General features: G+C 36.4%; 1 protein-coding gene across 7 annotated transcripts in view; it reads right to left on the bottom strand.

The window, feature by feature from the left end:
• Positions 1-23,489, bottom strand: part of MYO16 (myosin XVI) — a 367,619-nt gene that overhangs the window by 36,436 nt on the left and 307,694 nt on the right. For all 7 annotated transcript variants that reach the window (XM_086880163.1, XM_086880162.1, XM_086880164.1 and 4 more), the window contains 4 exons: positions 20,876-20,972; positions 15,250-15,496; positions 13,107-13,414; positions 10,103-11,305 (listed from right to left, as the gene is read on the bottom strand). In XM_086880163.1, coding sequence (XP_086736289.1) covers positions 10,103-11,305; positions 13,107-13,414; positions 15,250-15,496; positions 20,876-20,972 — 1,855 coding nt within the window. The remainder of the gene's footprint in view (positions 1-10,102; positions 11,306-13,106; positions 13,415-15,249; positions 15,497-20,875; positions 20,973-23,489) is intronic.

Raw genomic sequence — 23,489 nt, 5'->3', positions numbered from 1 at the left:
TAGGTCTGGTTCAGCCCTTAAGAGCCATCAGCTCAATTATAATTTTATAAATCATAGCTCTGGAAAGTACACACCTAGAACAAGAAACTTTCTTTTGCTTTCTTCTCTGATGGATTTTTGCTGGTAGAAAGCACTCTCATTCTACATTTAGTTCAGTCATTACAAGCTACAAACCTTTCCCTCTTTCCTAGAAGCAATGTTAGGGACATCCCTGGGTCAGGTAAACTCAGAGTTAGTGGGGGAGAGATAACATAAGTGTTTTTTTTCCCTGTCTGGAGGACTCTGGATTGTTTCAATTAGTTTCTTTGCCAACATGAGACTAAGAATACCATTCTGAAGTGGAGAAAACAGCCTTCTCAAGCAGTGGGAAAGAATGAAGAATACCTGGACAGGCTGCCATTTCTCCTGGCTGATAGGATCTAAGCAAGAACATGGAACACCATTTCAGTTCAGCAAGTGAGCTAGACTCCAGTCAGTGTCTGTGTTTCAGACACCGGGGATTTAATTCATCCTATCTTCTCTAGGAACTGATATCTGCAGGCCTTTCTGAGGTCCATAAAAAGCCACACAGGGCAGGAAGGAGGGGAGCATTGCTTGTGACAATATCCTGCTTTAGAAGAAGCATTTATTCCCTACATGTCCCCATGTTCCTCACCTTTTCAAGTCTAATATGGAAAAGAAGTAGTTGATTTTACTCTGTTAATGGTTTTATTTACTTCTAGGTGTGTTGATTGGCTGACCAAAGAGTGTACTTATTGTATTTGTTTGTTTAAAAACCTGCTGGTGCGCTGGAAAAGGAGAAGGCAATTTGCTGAGAAAATGTGACAAGACACTGTCTCAACCTTCCTCCCCCTTGAGCACAAATACTGTAAAAATAAATAAAAAAAACTACAAACAAACAAACAAAAAAAACCCCAAAAAACAGATAGGTATTTGAAACATCACATCAGTTCTATTTACGTCTCCCAGAATGTTTCTACAGATATTTTTCAGGATACCTCATACCAGCTCTCACAGTGACTGCAACACAGAAGTCTTGGCATAAGTGACTGCACTGAGAAGATAAATTGAGCAGATCCTGAGAAGCAATCCAAGGAATACTTTTGGTTCACCTGTACTGTAATCCTGCCCACCAAACAGGGACATCTGTTCCGGGAAACTTCTCAGACAACATTCATACTTTGTTTTCCAAGTGAGCTTCGAAGACAAAAAATTAATTTAGATATCTATTTAGCTTGTTTTTAAGTCCATTTTGAAAGAGTGATGGTCAATGACGCCGTCATTAACCTCAAAGCAAGAACATATGGCTATTGCAGATGCAGTGTGATCAACATCCATACTGTGCACAAATACAGATAATCAATGGCTAGAAATTGTTTCTAAATGCTACTAGTATGTCCAGATTGTTCTGCAATCAGCCCCTATGGAAAGAGCTAAGAGAAATAATGAAATGTAAAATTTCAGGCCTAATTTTGCATGTTTTTTGTTTCTGTTTTAAAAATTTCACCACATAAAAGTATAAAATTAGTTTTTATGCTTTTTATTTTAAAGGAGAATGAAAACTCAAGCCAAAAGAGGGCTGCACTTGAAGGCTTCTGTATTTTCCCATTCACTAGCGGTTCCAGGAAGAAGGTAGATGTTGCTAACTGCTTTAAATGCTACTCCTACCTCCAGTACTCCACTTCTAAGCACTTGGCTACTCTCTCACAGCAGAGTGTAGCAGTGGAAAGAGAATAAGTGTCAGGGTACCCTCACATTTATGACCAAGTCTTTTCATCAGTCTCTTTTAAATTGTCTCCTTTTGTTCCTCCACCCAGCTCCACAAAATTCCAAAGCTGGGACTGGAACAAAATCCACACATCCAGGTCTACAGAGTTTCAGAGTTTCCTGATGAACAGCAGGAGTCCTGCCAATAACTTTGGGTCATCACTGAAGGGCTGGAGTTTGCACAGCTCTTGGATACCTGAGCCAAGGAGTTTAGAAGTAGCTTGGCTTATTTATAAGACAGTCATACCCCTAAATGCCAACCCAACCAATGTTGAAATGACTACTCTTGAATTCATCTAGGTCCAAAAAAAGGTGACCACATTTAATTGTTAACATTTTCAGTAAGAAGCATTTAAATGTATTTGAGGCAGACCATTTCAGTACTTTATAAACATTTTTGAAAGCCTGGACATGAAATAATATTTACTTCTGCACAGAATTTTAGAATGCTTGGTTTTCATTTCAGCCTAAAACAAATATAAATGTCACAATCTTGACATTTTCTGTGAAATGGAATTGTTGTTCTCTACTGAGGTAATTCTCAAAAGATAATTTAATGCTGAGATGGATGTAAAAAAGTTAAAAACATCTGAAGAGATTTCTCAGTTAAGCTGAGAATTTAATTAGAGATCTTCTCTAAAATGTGTGTCCATATTTCATTCTTCATTATGTTTCAAATGCTGGAATTCCTGTAAAATGAAGTGACATGGCATTTACTGGCAAATACCCATATTCTTCTTTGGTATCAGGAATGTAAGTGTGCTGCAAATCAATTTCTTTCTCTTAGATATGCCTAATTTCTCACAATTGGTTTGCAATTAATGATGTAGTGGTTCCTAAACAAAAACGCTTGTGGTTCTGCATTGTGAATTACAAATTAAATTCTTACTATTTAAAGAAGCCCATAAAAAGAGGCTCATGTAAAGAGACAGCTTTCTGAACCATTACTGATGTTGCAACTATGATGCCACATCAGATGCTGAAGAAAAGACATTTCTATGAAAATAAGGGTCCTGTAAATGTCTACCTGAATGATCCAAGTTGCAATTAAAAATGGGATATTATTAAAAAATGTGGGGTTTAAATGCACTAAACATCACAATGTGGTGTAATTATTGTGGTGTAATTATTGCACCCAAGTATCAGACAGGATGAAGGGGACACAAAGTAAATCCAGCTCAATGTAAAGGACACAAAACAGAGTCATTAATTTGAAAGAAATGCCTGCAGTTCTCAGAAATGGATCATATAAAAGGAACAGAAAAGTCAGTGCAATTGCTTTTCCTCAGCACTCCTCTTCAGCAGTGAGTTGGTATGAATATGAGAGAGCCTGCAGTGTCTCAGACCAAGGTGCCACCTAGTCTAGGATCCCTTTCCAGCCAGAGACAGTTACAGTGTAAAGTCAATGGAAATCAAAAATGCAGTGGTATTTTCCTCTGTGATCCTGGGACTGCATAGTCCCCTTCAACCTCTATTTCATTAATACAGCTTTTGGAAATGTAAGGAGGAGTGATAAAGATGTGATTTTGTTTTCAATACAAGCACTTAAAATGTAAAATAAATATGAATTTTTATGACAACAAATTTTTTTAACCTGAAAATTAGACTTAATTTGTTCTTCTAATAATCTTTGGGTTAAAATTATTTATGGTAGTCACACACAAAGCCTCTTTCACATGTTGGAATAGATAACCAAAGCAAATGCCATATTAATGTGGTTTTAGGCTGTAACAGCAAACAGTGAAGTCAACCAGAAATTTAAATGCTTTAGTGAAAAAAAAAAAAAAAATCGTAACAGAAACCCATAGCAGTCTTCAGCAGTAAAATATACTAGTTTACAGGCATTCTGAAATGGAAAATTATTCTTGGTACATTGTTTATCCAGAAACAACAAGACTTTTCTGCAATACATTATCCAGATAGTGACAGACTTATAGATCAGGAGATCTATACAGATTCTATACAGATCTATACAGGAGATCTATACTACAGATTAAGGTGGTATCTTTTAGGCTGCACAGTCCATAGATATTCTGGGAATCTATGTACTTTCTCTAGACTCTTCTAACCTTTTTCTGCTGCAATAACAGAAACAATTATTTCCTCTGAAAAATCACCCAGCATGGGCTGAATGGCAACTGTATCGCCAGCAGTTCTGTCTACTCCTGTGTAATTTTTTGTATAGGGCATCTGTGGCTAACCAAGAAAGAGTGTTTTTGTAATGAGTTACATTGAACTCTTACTAGCAGTGCTTCCTCACACTTTTCTGCACCTACAGCAAGAGACTCAGATTGAGAGTTGCAAGTAGATTGTAGTGAAAATGTAAGTTTGCCAATGACTCTAAACTGGGAAGAGCTGTTGACTCCATTGAGAGCAGAGAGGCCACGCAGAGAGATGGACAATCAACAATTCTATGAAGTTTAGCAAGTGTTGTATTCTGCAGCTGGGATGGAGCAATCCTGGATGCTTGTACAGACTGGGGAATGAGATGCTGGAAAAGAGCACCACAGAAAGAGACTTGGGGTTCCTGGTTGATGTCAGGGCAAGTTGAACATGCGACAGCAGTTCCTGGCAGCCAGGAGGGCCAACCCTGTCCTGGGGGGCATCAGGCACAGCATGGCCAGTGGGCAAGGGAGGGGATTCTGAGGAAAAGGTTTCTCACCCACAGGGTGGTTAACACTGGAGCAGGCTCCCAAGGGAAGTGGTCACAGCACCAAGCTTGCTTCACTTTGAGTGTTTGGACAACAGTCTCAGGCACATGGTGTGATTCTTGGAGTGTCCTGCACAGGGCCTGGAATTGGACTTGATGATCCTGATAGGTGCCTTCCAACTTGTCCTGGGCTGATGGGGGGGAGGAGGAAAGAAGACGATGGGGGAAGAAGAAGCTGCAGTTTGTGTTGAGGAACACTCATTCCCCCACATCCTGCTCCTGGCCTGTGGTGTCTGCAGCATGGACAGACAGCAGGACAGAGCTTCTCTTTTGCTTTTAATTAGTTTTAGCTAGCTGAGGCAGAGGAGTTCCCTGGACTTTTTTTTTTTTCCTTTTTTCCTGGATCTGTTCAGACCTGCTCTGGACTGAACACCCAGCCAAACCCCGGGAGCTCACGCCTGGGGCCCACCAGGGCCTGGGCCTCGGCACTGTCCAACACCAGAGGGACTGATAAGAACCTGAATGAGCCGAGCTACACCACATGAAAAGGACTTTTCTTCCTGGATTTGCCATCTCATCGAACAGTGAGAGGTTTCATTGTTTAATATTATTAAATTTCTGTTAAATAAACAGTTTTTTCCACTTTGCTCTGAGGAAATCTTTTTTCCTGAACCAGTTGGGGGAGGGGCTGCTTGAATTTGTTTTTCTGGGTAGACTCCCATTTGGAGGTTTTCTCCCAGATTTGCCCTAAACCAGGACACAACTCCACATATTCTATCAGAGGCTGATGACTCTCCTGTGTTTAGCTATCTGATCTGAAAATTAGTCACAGAAAGTCACCCTCACTCCCTACTAATTAAGGCAATTATGTAAAAAGATGTTAATCTCTTTCTGAAAAGTGTGCTGAAGCTTAAGTGACTAAAGTTTTAATTATTTGAGAATTTTCCTTTAAAGATGTAGAACCTCAACGCCTTATACAATAATTCCTCCAGCATTTACAGGTAAAAGATAAAGTTGAAAACATAGCTTTCTGTATTACTCATGGTTTGTAAGTTATTAGCTTTTACCACAAAGAAAGTATATCTATTTCATTGTACAAATAGGAAGGAGATGGAGATAGTATTATTATCTTTATTAAGTTGCTTAAGACAAAAAGTTGAGTGACTTAGAGGGTAAAGGCCTGGGATTTCATCACAGAAACACAAGTAGGGATTTAATTTGTAATCTGCTGTTGAGACGTTAGCTGCACAATAGCTTGCTCTATCTGATGATAGGGGAAAATTATTTATTAACTATGACAGGGATACCTGCCTTTGGCAGGACAGTACTTTTCATATATATACATTAGATTTTGTTGTTCTCCAAGTTTGAGTCAACTCAGTAGAGGGTATTTGGCAAGATTTAGTCCCAAGGTACATCAAAGTATCTGTATTATTTTCCAGTTGTAATTATCTTCCCATGACTTTCAATGCTTAAACTAAAGAATGTGAAATAAGACACTGATATGTGAAACAGCTACCTACTTCACACATCATATTGGAAATTCATCACTTAGGAAGTAAGTAAAGAAAGGATTCACACAATGAATGAATGTCAAGGATACTGGACAAACAATAACAATATTGATAACAATAAATAGTTAACAATCTAAAGTTTTCACATATTTGCTGTTGTTACCAAACTGTCTGGAAAGAAATAGGTCACTGAAGAATGGATAGACTTGAATATACAGATTTACTTGTACTGAAACATTATTTTACAAACTTGATGCCTATACATTGGTGATGTATATAAAGGAAATGTCTTCTTAATATTATTTCTTAGGCTCCTAGATGTGGGGTTGCAAACTTGTGTATTTTCTTTTGCTCAGACACAGAAATTAAGTATCAATGTTTTAGTAATTTTTTTCTCAACAGTGAAGAAGTGGGAAGAACAGAAAACATTGTACCTTCATCTCAATAGACTAATGGTGAGAAATCCACATGAGTACTCACTCTGCCAATCCAAGCATGGATGAATGGCTAGGATTTATTCTACCTTTTGTTCTGAAGGTGAAATGATTCCCCTTTGCATGGAATAATTTCATATCAACTGTATCAATTAAGAGAAATAGCATCACAACCTCGCAAAATCTGAGTATCATTCTTCCACACTGAGTAACAGAAAATTCCGTCCTTGCTCATAAATATTTAATATGAAATGCTTAAACATGTGATTGTCTCTTCCTTATATAAGTAATGTCTTATATGTAGAATAGTCAAAAATATTTGGATATCCTGCTAAGAAGTGCTGTTTTGTGTTTAAGGATTGAATTTTGTTTCATGAGGTCTAGTTTCAAACCTCAGGTCCTGTCTATTTGAGTAGGGCCTTTCTCTGCACATGACCATTCAGTTTCAATCTGTCTTGCAAATTAAGGTTTCATCACAGAGGAAAGATTTGTGTGTGTGTATTATCACTTATCTGCACTAAAGTCTCATTTCATATGGAGTAAAAACAAATCCCTGCGTAACAATACAGCTGCAGTTTCAATGACAACTCTTTCCAACCTTCAAAAAAACACCTTATCTAGGTTCTCACCTGTTACAGCTTTGTTTGAACAATTAGCTCTGCAGAGTAAAAAACTTCTCTTGTTACATGTGAAGTATTTTGCATAAAATTGCATACTATATGATCCTGATCATTGTTTGAACCAGCAGGGGCTAGTGTTTTATTAAAAAAAAAAAAAAAAAAAAAAAAGAAAAAAAAAGGCCAGGCTCAACCAAAAAGAAAAGAAAGTTGTTGCCATTTGATTTTTTTTTGCTGTTGCCCTTCTGAAAGACAATACTCTCAGTTCAGTTCACAATAACTCTTCAGCGCATCAGAAAACCACAAATGTGTTCTGCTGTAATTCCGGACGAGCTTTTCTCACAAAGAGGTCAGAAGCCAAAAGGACATAAGTGTTCTCAGGCCTTGAAATTACTCCTCCAGGCGAAAGGCAGGCATGCTGGGGGATCTGTATTGCACTTACATTGGCGAGGAGGCTTTCATCTCCAAGGCTGATGATCCCATACAGAAACTCCCTGATTCCTATAGGTAACTCTCCATGACTTCAAAATGGCCCACAGTTTCACTTCCTAGTTTTAGTTAAGATTGTCAATAGGCTACATCTTCTGAAAATAAAGGAAATTGCACATTCTAGAGTCCTATTCTAGGCTATGTCTTCAACTTTAATGAAATTCTATTAACTTTTTTTTTTTTTCACCCTATCATCACTGATAAATAAAATACTACAAATGATAAAAAGAAAGGGAGGAGTCTTCTAGTAACTTAATATGCATTAGGCAAGAGGTGATAATAATGTCAGAAGGTAGCACATGACAACTTCTAGTTTTACACAGCTTGTAAAGACCCAGCTCTGATGACTGCCACCTTATTACTTTGCATGAAAAGTTAAATAATTTTTTCCCGCTGTTACCATAGAAAATAGATGAACACATGAAGTACATAAAAAAGGCAAATTGTAAAAACACACATATTCACTTGCATTTCTTAGTTACTTTCAATCCATCTACTTATCATTGAACTATTCATATGTAACTGCACTTAGTATACAGTAGCTTCCTAGCTCATAAAATATTGATTCAGGTTTTTTATCGTATATCTTTCTTGAACTTTGATCTTTCATACTTAGTGCTCCCTTGATGAAATATTTAGAAGTACATTTTCCATGTGAAAGGTAAATTTAGAGGTTTTTTATGGTACCCTCTGTTAATGCACTAGCTTCAACCCACATGAGACCCAAGTTGAACTCTATCTTGGTCACATTTAGTTGACCATTGCATTTGCAAAAAAATCTTCCATTCCAAAGCAACTTTTATTTTAAGGTAAAGGTTATTTTTCTTTTTTTTACCTGATTGCAGTGGTTTACAATACTTTCTCAATAGGTACATTGAGAAAGACTTGAGAAGATACATCCAAAGAGTTAACTTTAATAGTTACTTCCCAGCAGATAAAAATGTATAAACTGTATGATAAACTAACACTCCCAACTTCAAACAAACAAACAAACAAATAAAACCAACCACAAAAACATTAAAAACCCCACAGAAAACATTCTATGTATATTTATAGGCAGTGAATGTCATTGAGTAATTATGTCAAAGCAAGTGAAACTACTGCAATAACTCCTTTACCAATTTCATCAGTTCAAATACTTTGCATCAGAAAAAAACATTCTCTTGAGGTTTAGAACTGATAAATTCTCATTTCATACTCATTCAACATACAGGATTGAATTCAGCATAAAAGAACAAGCAAGGTCCAGCTAAAGCTTTTTCGGGGTCTGGAGGACTTACAAGGGTTCTGCCACAACAGTTTCTTTGATAGATGAATGTCCCATCTTCACCTAGATACTAACTTTCATGAAGCTTGTAGAAACTCAGTTAATTTTGAGACCTTTATCTCCTTGGTAGAAAGCAATTTTGGCTGAAGGCTGCCAAAGTTCTTAAGAATAGAGATGTAGGGTAGCAGACATCCACCTCTTGCTCTGTACACACATGTACAGAGCAAGAACAAACACCTTCTTCTCTATAGCTGTGTAAATTAGGATATGATACTAAAATCAATGGAGCAGTAGGTATTTAAGAAAATAGACAATGAGTAATAAGAGAATCCATCCTGTTCTCTACAAGATTGTTTTTTATTTCAAAAGTATGACTCAGGCTTCCTCCCAAGGAGATGGCACATCAATAGGCCAATGGAAGTACAGCTACACCAAGATATGTGGCATGTGCAACGAACAGAAAGAGCTGGAAGACACTGCAGCTGGAAAACTATGATATAGTTGAAATCATGGAAAGTGTTAGTTTTGCAGCTGGACTCAACGATCTTAGTGTTCTTTTCAAACCTAAGTGATTCGATGACTCTGTATTGCCTATTTTGAATATGCTGCGCACAGCTCTTGATTAAGACAAGCTATTTGGACAGATAGAAGTGAAGAAGCAGAGAAAACAGTCTAGATATTTTCTCACACTAAATTATAAATTCACAAAATTCTCTGTTAAGGAGATGCTAGTATGGGGAGAAATTTCTATATAAAGTGTACTGAGTAGGACTTAATAGGAAACATTTTTTTAAATCAGAAAAGTAATGCAAAGACTGGAGTCAGTGTTGTTATTGAGATGCAGAACCAGGATTTATTTTAACTTTTCAAATATTGTTCACTGCATGACTCTCCATCCAAGCATTATTTAGGGGAATAATGAAGACTGTATCACCAAATACAGAATTTAATGGAAATTAAATGATCAAACTTTAAATGAAAGTCTTCAAAGTAAAGCACATCTACCAGCCACCTAGCCATATATTTAATTAAAAGTATTTTTATACTTTGATAACAGACACTAATTTTTCATACAATGTAACAACTGTGTTTATTTTACTGAGACAGCTGGAATGTTAAAAGAACACTTAAACTTTTGTCATACAAATATTTTGGTAAAAAAAAAGTTGGTATCTCAGACAAAACCTGAAGACATATAGTTTCTATATGTAATTTATATTCTATATGTGTTTCTTATGACTACAACAGACCTTTAAAAAAAAAATCCAAACCAATCAAGGTTTTCATTCTTTCATTTCATTCAAGGTTAGAAAGTTTTGATGCAGAAAAAATTCACAATACAGAATTACAGAGAGCTGCCTTACCTTCTGGCTCCCTGATCTTACGTCCTGCTGCAGATTTTCGTAGCACGCTCCTTCCTGAGTTGAACAAGCTAGTTAACTCATCAAGGGGACTGGTCAATGACCTTGAGTTTGTAGGGCTGTATGGAAATGAAGATGATGAATTTGAGTTCAATTTCCTGTGATCCGCTCTTGCCACCTTTGGGGAGTAAGGCAGCTTGGAGAATGGAGAAGATGAGCATCCAAGCTGAGCAGGATTGGGTCTCTGAGGTACTTTTGACAGATCTGAATTTGTACCTGTCTTCCCTGCATTAATCAGAAAACTAGCACAAGTCTCCGGAGGAGATGCAAAATGTGTGGAAGCCCGGTAGGAAGCAGGAGGTGGTACAGGAGGAGGGGGTGGTGGCAGTGGAGGAGGTGGTGTGGAAGGAGGAGTCACTTTGGTGGAAACACTAAACACAATCAAGCCTGGAGATACTGGTCTTTCATTCTCCCCCTTCTGGCCTTTGGAGTACTGGGGTGATAATGGACTTGAGCCTTCTGACTGCACAGGGTATTTTAGGTTTGTTTCCAAAACAGGAAGCTTTTTGACCTCTAGTGGTGTTAAAGGTGATTCATCAGAAGCAGGTGAACATGTGACAGGGGTTGGAGGGAATACAAGAAGTGGTGGCCTGTGGGGCAGCAAGTTAGGGAAAGGGGCTGGAATGTCACATGAGTCTTTATAGATCAAAGCTGCTTGACTGTTTCCATCCAACGTTCCATCTTCAATGTTAACATTTTTTTTGCTTTCAAACAACAGAGGAGGAGATCCAGTCACTACTGGAATTATCCCATTACCAGTGCTTCCTTCCTCTGGTAGAAAATACTTCATTTCTTCATATACAGACTCTCCCTGTTCAGGACTCTCCGCTTCAGCAGAACTGCTTTTCACTGCATTCCCTACCATTTCAATATAGACGGGCTCATTTTCCTCCTCTTCTTGTGACATAAAGAGATTCAACACGCCATGTTGTGGTACATCAGTAGAAGCTGCTCTCTGTACTGTCACAGTGTCATAGACACCTGGTTTAACTACTGTGCTTGCTTTTTTTACATCCCCAGGCTTTTGGCCAGGTATTTCTTCATAAGAGCCGCTAAGTTTTGTATTTGGACTTCGCTTTGGTTTCCTGGGAGGTATTTTTTTCATGGTACTATAGTCATCACTGTGTGGTCTTGGACGGGTCAGTACTAGGAAAATGAAAAATGTCTGTGTTATTAACAAGTTAAAGGCAGCACTGGTCTACTGCTTTAAGCCTTCAAATGTTGCCCATTTAGTTCTACAATGAACAGCAGTCACAAACACAGGACTCCAAGCAAAAGCATAAATACTTCTAGCAATAAAATGCAGAATTTTCAGCTACCCAACCACAGGCCTTTGCTACCTGGGCATGTAATCTTCATTGGTAATCTCTGCTGGCACCAAAAGATGAAAAACTCACACCTGAGGAGCTATATTTTGAATCCAGATGTGCACAGCAAGATCTATAACATATGGAAATATGTGCTTGTTTCTCCTTTTGCTCCAAGGGAGAGGGGCATGCTTTCAACTAGGAGTCAGCACGGTGCTACTTGGACACATATGTGATTGCCAGTAACTGAAATACCCCTCTGTTATGCAATATCTATAAAACTCTAATTATAGGATGATATTATGCCCCCCTCTTCTTTTGTACTGCAGGTGTGGAAATAATTTATAACTTTAGGGAATCTCATAGCCTAAGGGCAAATCCCCAAGTGAGTATACATTTAACTAAACTAGATAGCTCTTCATAGCCTCCAGGCATGTATGGTGTGAAGAGACTAGATACCTAGATGATTGGTCTTTTAAGATCAAAATTAGATGGTATAAATCAGAGCTGGTTTTGGACAAAGACCAAAGAAACTGACATAATTCCAGGAAAATGAGTACATGGCAGAAACTTGGCCTATTGTTTCATACATATAAGAACTTCAAAATTGTTTTGCGAGTATATGTAAACATTATTGTTAAAGCCACACATTAATATATAAATTGTTGTTCTTTCAAAGCACCTCTATTAGAACTTCCTGGTTAAATCAATAATCTCTTGCAGATTTGGACACAGAAAGATTAAATTACTACACACCTCCTTAAACCACACTAGTTTAAAAGTATGCTGGGCGTAGTTCATGTCTCCTTACATAGAGCTTGAATGAGAAAGGAAGAGGTTAAGAAAAATGGACTCTCATCTAATGAACTGGATGTGAGTAATTATTTTGAGAGAGGTGTCTGCAAAGATTTCTATCCATTGTGTGCAGGACTAAGGAGTTATAGCGAGCTTTAAATCCAACCTGAAGGATCTTCCTTTATATGCCTTGAAGATCATTTACACAAAACATGAGAAGTCAGGCTTATCAAGGAAAGCAGAATGCATTCCTTTCCTTCATCTTCTACTCATTCATTTCAAAGGTGAAGGAGAATAGAACAAGTGAACTCAAAATCATGCTATGTGCACCATAATGCACTGAGACACTTTGGGATACTTGCAGCACTTTCCTTCTAAATAAAAATCACTGTAACCAAATTATGGCAAAAAAGCCACACACAAACACTGAACATGTAAGTTATTCATGTAAGCATAGAAAAAAAGTAGAAGAAAGTTTAATGTTTGAGTCAGTGAAACTCAAGATTTGAGCATTCTGTTTTAGTGATGCAAGATATACTAACAGTTTAAAAGGTGAGATAAAATTGTGGGGTAGAATAGCTCATTTTGACAGATTACTTGTTTCTAGAGAGATTTCTACAAATAGGTTTTGGTTGTTGACAAACTGGGCAATTAGGACACACAAGTATTATTTGCTGATTTGGGTACAAATGACAAATTGGCTAATTTTATTTACTGCCACTGAAATATTTCAAGGAAGCAGGACCTCTCAAAGGCATATGACTGTGTTTAAAAGGATCAAAGTACGAAAAACACATCAATAACTCAGAGTAACATTTGCGACTGTCTCTGCCTTTATGTCTAACCTTCATTAGCGGTTTCCTTAGAAGCTGCCGACAAGCAAGCACTAACAGCCTCGTAGGAGGCACTCAGTCGTGTGTTGGGGTCCCTCTTTGGTTTGGGAGGAGGCTGTTTCCTTGGTGATGGCAGGCTATTGCTATCGTCCATGCTGAAAACAGAGTGCAGGGAGGGGGATCTGATGGATGACCCAGCTGCAGAATGTACCAAGCCATCCACTGCCATGGGGACGGGGACAGAGCTGGAGTGAAAGTGCTTAGACGTTCGACAGCCGGCAAAGCTGTCCTCAGAGACCTTCCCACCCTTGTCTTCAGCTCTGAAAACACAGAAAAGAGGCCCAGATGCATTATTCAAGCAGTAACAATGAACCTGTTCATGCAAATGTAACAACAGCTTTCTGGTAAACAATCTCACAACTCCCCTGCTGTGTCGAGGGGATGTGTGTAGTAATCTTCTGACAAACAAATCCAGATCAAGCTGCTAGCTTTCTTCCATTTCCTGTTTCATGATAAATCAGGACACCGGCCCTTTTTCACACAAATGCAGCCTTGCTTAAGCAGTCTCATATTGTTGACCAGACATTCACTGAATGAATTGTTCACACTTTGATTGCTACACACAATCAAAAGCTGGGTTTTTAATCTGAATGATAATTTCTGGGAAATCCATTTTAATAGAAAGTTACTGAGGCAGCAAATGCTGAGCCTTTATCATTATTTTCTAAAAAGACAACTATAAATTCTATTTAGATAATTCAAATCTTTAAAATATTAGAAAACCTTTTTAACCACCTACGTTGACTGCTTGAGCAATTCCACCCAGATATCCCTATATCTTCCAGTTTAAACTTAATTATTAGTTATTACTTTTAATAATAATTTTTATTATTATGATGTTATGCTTAGTTGTTTCAATTACAATTTAGTTTTTCAATTTTTTCCTTTTTTTTTTGCTATTTGAATACCTATTGAGAAATAACCTTCCAGATGCTTCTGTCAAATTGATTTTTAACAAAAATTCTTCTAACATTTTATTCCTCCAAGAATCAGAACATTGAGACCCTTTTAACTTAGAGTAGTAATGTATTAGATAGAAGATGTCTATACTGCTATTCTTCAAACAAATCCCCAAGCATTTATCTTTTTAAATTGTATTTCTGCATGGCAAATCACCAGCAGAGCTGAAATTCATGCACAGGATATAGCCAGCTGCCCATGTAGTAAATGAAATAGCAAAAGATGAAAGCATGGTGCTCAGTGGATAATTTGTTTTCACTGTAATGTTTAATTACAGTCTTTCCTACAAAGGCATTTGCTCCAATATGTAATCACTGGGATATTTGAAGCTAATTAAGCAGATGCACTGCCATTTTCACTTTTATTAAAGTCACTGACAAAATCAATGATAGCAAAGGGAGTTGTTCTGGATGAAAATTAAGTTCCTATGGAAAAATAAACATTTAAATGTCCAGCAGGTTATAGACACATTCTTTCTGTTGACACATACCGATTAACTGCAAATGCTAACTGCCCATTCAGCTGTCTAAGAGAGAAATCAGGGACTTCCTAGAAAATGGCTCTCCAACACTTACTGGATTTGTAAAATAGGTACTTCTAAAAACTCTGTGAGTTAAAAAAAAAAAATTAAAATAATTCCCATTTTTAAACAAAAGCATCCACAACCAATCTATTTGTTTCAGTGAGAAATCAGGATTCCTTAGTCTGGACTTTACTGTATTTTAAAACTTTCCTATCTCTTTTTCTTTACCTTGGTAATTTCTCAGTGTTGGTATTTTAAGTCAGAGAAGTTTTTTTTTTTTGCTTGTTTGGTCTGATAAAATGAAACTATAATCTATTTATCATAGAATTAGGAGTATTTCTGTAAAAAAATAAGTGTCTCAGAGACTTTAATAAGTTCCTCTAAGTTCATTGCCCCCTGAATAGAATACGGCAGTCTCCTTAAGTTTCTAGACTTAATTACCTGATATACAGGGAAAAAAAAAACATGACTTAATATTGGTTTGGGATGAGCATATACTTGAGAATCCTCTTGCAATCCCTCAATCATTTCCACAGCTTTCTAAGCAGGGAAGGAATTCACAAAAACTGAAGAGACTCATTAATTCTTCACAGCAGGTGTTTCTCATCTTACCTTTTGTGGCCTTCTTCTGGCCTGTTTCTAGCCTCTCCCTTTTCCCTGTGGTAAGCAGCATTCATCTCGTTGCGCAGCCGGTCATTTTCCCGAGCAATGTCAGAGGCATTTTGAATCACCAGGTCGTCATATGCTTTCAATCCCATATCCTCAGCATTCTGCAAGAAGCTTTTGATTGAAGTGACCTCTTGCTGTTTGATGCTCATCTTCTGTAGCAAGTGCTGGCGAGCTAGAAATCCTCTTACAACTATCATAGTGGAAGGAGAAAATATGGACCAATGAAAGACAACTAATCGAGGAATTAACTTAATATCACTGTGTATTCTGCTGTAAAAATGAACAACCCAAGTTCAGTCAATATCTTATACAAATTAGGAAAGAAATCTGATGGCAGATTTCAGTAAAAATACAGTAAAATGGAACCCTTTCTGTTTTCTACTGTCAGTGCTTAAAACGAAGTAGTGACAGTAAATTCATGAATTTAAGCTATCAGAACTGAAAATGTTTATTTTCACTGAATGTTATTTTTTTTTACATTACAATGAAGATGTAATAAAATGTATACATCTTACATGTTCATAATGTAAGATGTATCCATAGATGTATACTACTGCTTGTAAAAGCATACAGTTACATTGCAAAGGTCAAAAGATAGTTTGTTTCAAAATAAAAGCCTAGATAAATTAATTTCAGTAAAAGCAGTAGGAATTAAATGATTGCTGTTGGTCAGCTTTTAAAAATGTTTTAATTGTTTCAATGTACCTAATTCCCCAGCAAAATCACAACCAACACAAGATTTTTATTTTTTTTTGTTTGACTTAAAGACCTTTCACTGCTCATTTCCTTTCAGCTAAAACAATTAGTTTAATATAATGCAAATTTCTCAAATGTATCTGTCACATCATATCTGCATTTTTCAGTTAGTTTTCATCTACATTGCATCAGCTTCATGTATCTATTAGACTTTTTCTTCAAACTCTTTGTCAGCTTTATGCTGGGAAAAGATTTTAGTGCACCTGCTATAATAGCTTTCTGTATCACTTTCCTATGTATGTACATTCGTTACAGCAAATCCTACTCAAATACCACCCAGTAACCTGGATTCTCTGAAGTACAGTTGATCAAAAACACAAGGCACAGGGAACTCTGTGGCCATAACAAATTTGGCACCATTTTAATCCCAGTGCCTACAACAGGTGGTTTCAATATTCTCTGAACCCGTGTTTTGTCTTAGAAGGAAAAAAATTGCTAACTGAAACTACTGTGTTTGTGTGGGTGTTTGTTTTTTGGTTTTTGTTTTTTTCAAGTTCCACAAGATCATGGTTCTTTCCAGATCTAGAAACACTGCTGTGTACCTCACAGGGAAGAACCTGTTTTAGAATTATTTGCCTGTTGCCTTAAATACTCTTGGTTTTCATCACTTTACTTGTATCAAAATCAGGTGAAACGTCATCATTTTCTTATGGTTACTCTCTTTCTGGTCAACTGAAAGGTTTTCATCAGCGAACTCAGCAGACAATAGCCTGTGTAAGATGTTTGTTTGAGTTTGGGAGAAGATACAGAGAATGTTGATTGCAGGATAAAAAAGTTAAAATGCATTAGGTATTTACAACAACATATTTAAATTTCAGATTTAGGATCACTGCGGAACATTAAATGATGAGGAGTCAAGCTGAAATAATCTAAAGGAAAAATGTCAACAGAGAAATATTATTGAATATTATTGAAATGTTATTGAATAAAATAAACAGCTAAAGCATAGGGTATTGTAAAGTACTTTTTATCATCTTCTAGTGCCTTGTTTTGACAAGAAAAAAAAATTTCTTTTTTAGAGATGCTTAGTGCCCAGCTGACAAGATATGAGAAAGGCTAATATTAACATACCAATACTGCTTCCATACGAAATTCACTGGGTTTGAAAATCTTCAAATTCAGATACTTTGAAATAATTTCTAATAATAATTTACTATAGCTTTGAAGGTTTATGCTTTTATAATCATAACCAATCAATGCCTTTAATTACATTCCATAAAATCTGACTTCTTTAAACCTTGAAACATTAATGTACTTACCCAATTTACTTGAAAAGGAAATTAATAGTACAGTTATTGTTGACAATTTAATGAGAATATTCATAGTAGAGACATTACTGAGTCTGAATCTTAGGGCTATTGTTGAAAAAAGAATGAATACACGTATAGAATATGATCAGAGTTCACTGCTAACAAATATAAAAATATTGAAAGAGCTTAATAATAAAAAAATGCTTTTTCCTAAAATATTCTCTTTAAACCTATCTTGTGCAGAGCAAAAATAGTTAAGTATCACATCCTGGGTGACTTTGGGAAATAATCTGTGTTTCAAAGTAACATTTTTACAGGAGTCTATGTGTGCTTTTAACTTGACAGAAAAAGAAAAAAAAAAAAAAAAGATCAGTAGTACCACCAAGGTTGGTTAAAATAAAGAAATTAAGAATTAAGTGATCAGTTATCTGACAGGATTGTTAGCAGGCATGAATGAGCAGCTTAGAGTAGCCTTTTAGAATGGTCCAGTAAAATCCAGATATAGATTTTTGTAGAGATCCAGTAGAGCTAATTGTAAGATTTAGAGACTGTACAGCTACTCTGAATATGCACTTTCACCAAAATGAAGAAGAAACATTCAACAAAGTTTTATTAGGAAGGGCTGGCAGATAGAATCCCTCTTTTGCACATGTTTTCATGAACTGAGTACTTCAGATTTTTCATCAGATCTTTCTCCACACTTCCTTCTCTATGAGAACATTTGAAAGACTTTGATTTTGGTTAAACACAGAACAAATTTATAACTAAAAATTGCTGTGATATGAAACTGTCAGCTCCTATCCTTTTACTGCTCAGTTTCATCTGCTACTGTTGGGTGCTGGGTACTATGATTGTCTTGTGAATTCACTCCTCATTTATGTAGATCTAAAATAATTCTCACTTATACAAATTAAAATAATTGAGGTTAGCACCCATAGGGCATAAAAATATCTAGTACTTGAGAGTTCATCTAAGGATGAGGATTAGAAAAATCAAAATTCCAGTAGACCAAGAATCTGGGTTATGTGAGAAATTTATTAACTATTGTATATACAATGAATTCAAGTTAATTCCTCATCTACGTGAACTCTGATGGAAGAACTTCATCATGATTGCCCTTCCTATGGGTACAAAAAATTTTCACAGTGATTCAGGTCAAAAAGAATCATATGTAGTTCTCATACCTGCAGAAAAAAAATTATGACAGTCTCTAAACTCACAGATATATTTTTAAGTAAAAGTGTTTCTACATATGCTTGCACTTTAGTTTGACCCCTTTCTTTGCTTGTGTAAGATAAGTTTCAAGATACCAGAAAGAACTTACCTGGTTTGCTTTGTTTTGTTTTCAGACATCATCCCCCCACCCCGCCCTATATCTAGAAGAAGAGATTGCCAGATAGATTTGAAGTAAAAAGAGTTGATAGTAATTTTGGGCAAGACCTGTTTCCCCTTAAAGCTAAGCTCTTATCTAGGTATATGATGCTGCATTTAAAGCCTGATAAAGAAATTAGAATCATGGAATCTGAATATACTGAATTGAAAGGCACCCACAAGGATCATCAAAGTCCAACTCTTGGCCCTGCACAGGACACCCCAAGAGTTACACCATGTGCCAGACAGCATTGTCTGAACAGCTCTTGAGCTCTGTCCAGCTTCATGCTGTGACTGCTTCCCTGGAGAGCCTGTGTCAGTGCCCAACAAGCCTCAAAATTTCCTGATGATCCCTTCAGCCCTGTCACTGGTCACCAGTGAGGAGAGATCAGTGTTTGCCCCTCCCCTTCATGAGAAAGCTGTAGGCTGGTATGGGGGCTTCCCTCAGTCTCCTCCAGACTAAACAGGCCAAGTGACTTCAGCCACTTCTTGTACAGCTTCCCCTCAAGGCCCTTCATCATTTTCATTGCCCTCCTTGGGATGATTTATAACAGCTTTATTTTTTTGTTATATTGTGATTATTGACTAGTTTGGCTTTTATTCAAAGTGTTTTCAGAAGAGATCTAGCTTCCAAAGTCCTCTGTAGGTAAAGGGTGAGGGGATAAAAGGGCATTGGGACTGACACCATTACTCACTAAGCATCACTATGTCAGTGGAAAGTATATGGATACCAATTTTAGGATAACATAAGAACAATCTACTGGTACCCTATTCAAATCTGCAAGAGCTCATTGGCCTGCTAATTCTACAAGTTTCCAGCTGCACATGTTTGCAAAAAGCAGCTTCTTTCATGAGCTAATGACATGAGGTTGATGTCTAACTATAGTTCACTCATCCAAGTTCCTGATTTTCTCAGGTTTCCCAGATCACAAAAAGCATGCAGATGAGCCACAGTTTTAAACACACAATTTTGGCAAAAATGATTTTTAAAGTTACCCTAATTAGGAATGATAGAAGCAAAACCAAGAAAAATATTTTGTAAGGAGCCAAGAAGCCCTATTATCTTCATTCTTCAGGCAGACTTTGTCTTACTTCTGCAAAATACAGACATATCTAAGGATGTTTTTAAATTTTGGTGTAGGGTTATATTGAAGCATTCTGTTTGTAAATTGGATTCCAAAAGGTAAATATTTCCTTTCTTTGATAAGTCAGCATAAGAAGGGAGAGGATAAACTGTTACTGCATTTCAAAATGTATAAATACCATAGGGTAATTTGCATTAAAAAATCACACCCAAGTTCTAAACTCAGCTGAACTGTGGTGTCTGTTACCTGTCATTCTCCACGTTCATTTCTGAACTGTTACCATTTTGATTTCACTTGCTTCAGGTTTTCTCTTGGCTTCCTCTTTTTCACTACAAGCTTACAGTGAGGAATAGATAATTTAAATGAAAGGGGTTTACATTTCTTAAGCCTGCAATTTTATATGTCTGACAAAAAAAGGACAAGATTTTGTCTTTTTAATTTCCTTGAAATGGGTGAAAAGGGAAACTGTTGCAGACATCAGCCAATTAGGTAAATAATGAATGCTGTGAAGGAAGCATCTTCAAACAAAGAAATATTCATATTTTCAGCAGTTGTTTGAGACTCTGATAGGAAATGGAGCATAAGTAACAGGAAATCAGAAGGCAGTGGATAGTACCTCCTTTTAAAAATATGCCAAAAAATGTCAGTTACCTTAGGAAAAATGCAGGTGTAAAATGGGGAAAAGAATACCTAAACATAAAAACATAGCAGTCAAGTAAGAAAGTAGTAAAAAAAGGGGAAAAATAAGAACAACTGAACACACGAAGTTATTTGCTTTGTTTTTAGTGTCAATATATTTGAAAATAATCCAATTTTGTATCACTGTGCAATATTTGATAAGCAAAAAGAAAGATTATATTAATGCCTTGAAAAATCACTGAACTTAGTCTAAAAAGAAAATATTCAAGATCCTCTACGTTTTAATTACATTCAAGAATTTGTCATAAAATTATGTTTGACGCAAAGTTCAAGAATCACCAATGTTAATATAATCTCAAAAATCTGCATATATCTGTAGGGAAATGTATAAAATACAGCAACTATTCAAGATGGAGAAAATCTCTTTGCTATGCAACAGCTCGGGTATACTTGTTCTGTAACTGTTACCTTTTTGGCAGGTTATAATTTTCTTCTGAAGCTGAAGGCACAAATCATTGAGATGGTCAGCTTGCCAGTACTTAAGAAACACTTTTCGGACTCCTATCTAGAATACAAACAGCAGAGAAACCATCAACAAATAAGGCCAAAACAATGAAAGGTAAATAGAAATCACATGTTAACAATCCAGCAAGGGGTTGAAATAATATCTGCAATTTAGGAACAGTACAATGCCAATTCTTTAACAGAAATGTAGCTATCACTTGGTTGAATAAAAGATGTATTTGTAAAGGATGAACAAGCTGTCAAGACAGCTAGTTCCACTTCGGTTCCAAAAATATCCAGAACAAATAGTACAATCTTCAAGTTAAATACAAGTTGGGGAAAAAAGCATTCTGAATCTAATTACTCTAATGTGTTAGACAACATAATAGAAAATAAGGTTTAGCTCTTATAAAGCAGAAGGGTGTGTGCATGGAGAAAGGTGACAAGACAAACCCATGTGGAACAGAAAAGGTGAGACAGCTGCCATCTGTGGAACAGGAAGAACTTAGCTGAAGTTGAAGGATGGGAGAAACTCACTGTCATTAGTGACAATGACTCCTAATATCCAGTAAAATTATGTATCCTAGTTCCCAGTCTTGCTTACTGAAGTTGTGCTTTGGGTCTCCTTTCAGGATCAAAGTCAGAGACAGAGGGACTCATTTGTGAAAAATAGTCTCCTAAGTATTGATTCTGGTGTTCTGTAGTATCTTGGATTAATTAATCTATTTCTTGAAGTAACAATCATTAGATGCTCTCACTCCTTTAGAGACAAATTTAGCTAGTAAGACCAAAAGAAAACACCTTTCTTTTGATACCTCCTGAACAAGCTGAAACCTATAAAATTCTTTCCTGTATCATCTTCAAAAGCACTCCTTTTTAATAGACTTAAAAAAACACACACAACCTAGCAACTCTAAAACCAGCAAGTAACTGGAAAAAACCCGTAACAATAAACTAATAAATTTTCTCAAGAATTTTGTAGAAGTAACTTTCTTCACTTCATAAAACAAAATAAAAGGAATAGTTCCAGAAAACTGTGCTACCCTAGAAGATTCTAGCTTTTGCCTAACTATTAATTTTTTATGGCTGATAGGCATACTGATTAATTAATACAAGTCTAGCTAAAATTGCCAGAAATTCATTCCAACTCTTGTTTGTATCCAGCTTACAAGGTCACTCTCTTCTTGCTGAACCATCCTGCTCCACAAGTGTTTTTTATTTTAGATCTGGGAGACAGGTAGCTGGAGGGTTACTTGTACACCCTTCCAAATTTTTTTTTAATCCAAACACTGTCAGATGTACATCATGGTAGCGTTGGACAACAGACAGCAAGGACACTTATTTCATGGGTAAACTCCATTAACTAAATTCAGAAATGATTGTGGAAAAATTTTGTCCCTTGGCTTCCCTTCTGTCTATGTAGGTACAAACTATTTTGAATCAAATGTTTTAAAAAGTCTGTAACCCTGAAGTTTGAGCTAACAAAGATGGTGCATTTATTAGTCTTTTAGTTAAAATCAGATGCACTCAAATGGCAAAACTGGAATGTTTTCTAAATTGTTTTTCCATTAGTATCTCTTTTCCCAATAAAATAGTCCCTTTTGAATTATTGCAAAGTGTGTGGAAGCAGGTGACAAAAAAGATGTGTTCTACTTGTCTCTCCATTGTAGAAACTCAGAAACAGGGAACAGGCTTTCTTTGTATGGTGGTTAACCTGAGGCAATTTTCCTGAGATCCAATTGTGCAGTCATATGCTGCTGTTAGGGACATACTCTCATCTTCATTTTCTTAATAGACAAACAAAATGTTTTACTTTTCTTCTTCAGCTTTCAAAATTCTCTATCCACCTGGTTGTCTTAACCCTTTGCCCACTGAACAGTTTTTTTCCCCATTTGTCTTGTCAAACTACATATTGAACCTGCATTATTAGTTATTAGTTATTATTAGTTATTTAGCTACTAATATCTTCATCATCTTCCTTACATTACCTTAAATAGAGAATTCTTCTGTAAAAAATAACGGAATTATTATTCATATAGTTAACTGTAATTAAATTATCATGTGGTTATTATAATTACCATTTCATCTGAGCAGCTCTCAGACAAAGCCTGAGACCAAATACCTAATAAAATTATATTCCTTCACTCTGATTAAATTTTCTCTTTATACTCCACCTTTCCTTTCCACAAATCCTCTGCATTACACACTTTATTCTCTAATGTCTCAGGCCTATGCCAAATCATCCAATTTTTCCTTATTTCTATCCTTTGCCCTTAATTACCCAGAGTTCTGGCTTCTCCCCTTACTACAGCAATATTGACTCTGATATTATAAATACCAGATAAATATTAATAAATATCTCAAAGATATTATGATGACAACTGCAGGCCACTGATTTTTAAGGACTGAAATTTTATTTTTAAAGTTGCACTTTCAAACCTTAAAAAAGCTCTTATTACTAGTAATGCCTATGGCAAAATTAACAAACCCATTCTCAATTTGTCTCATTATGGACATGCACACATGTTTAGTAACATTTAGGCTATATTTCAAATGTGTAACTTAACTAAACAATGAA

This window comes from Cyanistes caeruleus, chromosome 3 (genome assembly GCF_971803275.1).
Source record: "Cyanistes caeruleus chromosome 3, bCyaCae1.hap1.1, whole genome shotgun sequence".
NCBI lineage: Eukaryota > Metazoa > Chordata > Aves > Passeriformes > Paridae > Cyanistes > Cyanistes caeruleus.
The sequence above is the reverse complement of the archived record's forward strand: the minus strand, read 5'-3'. Positions and strand labels throughout refer to the sequence as shown.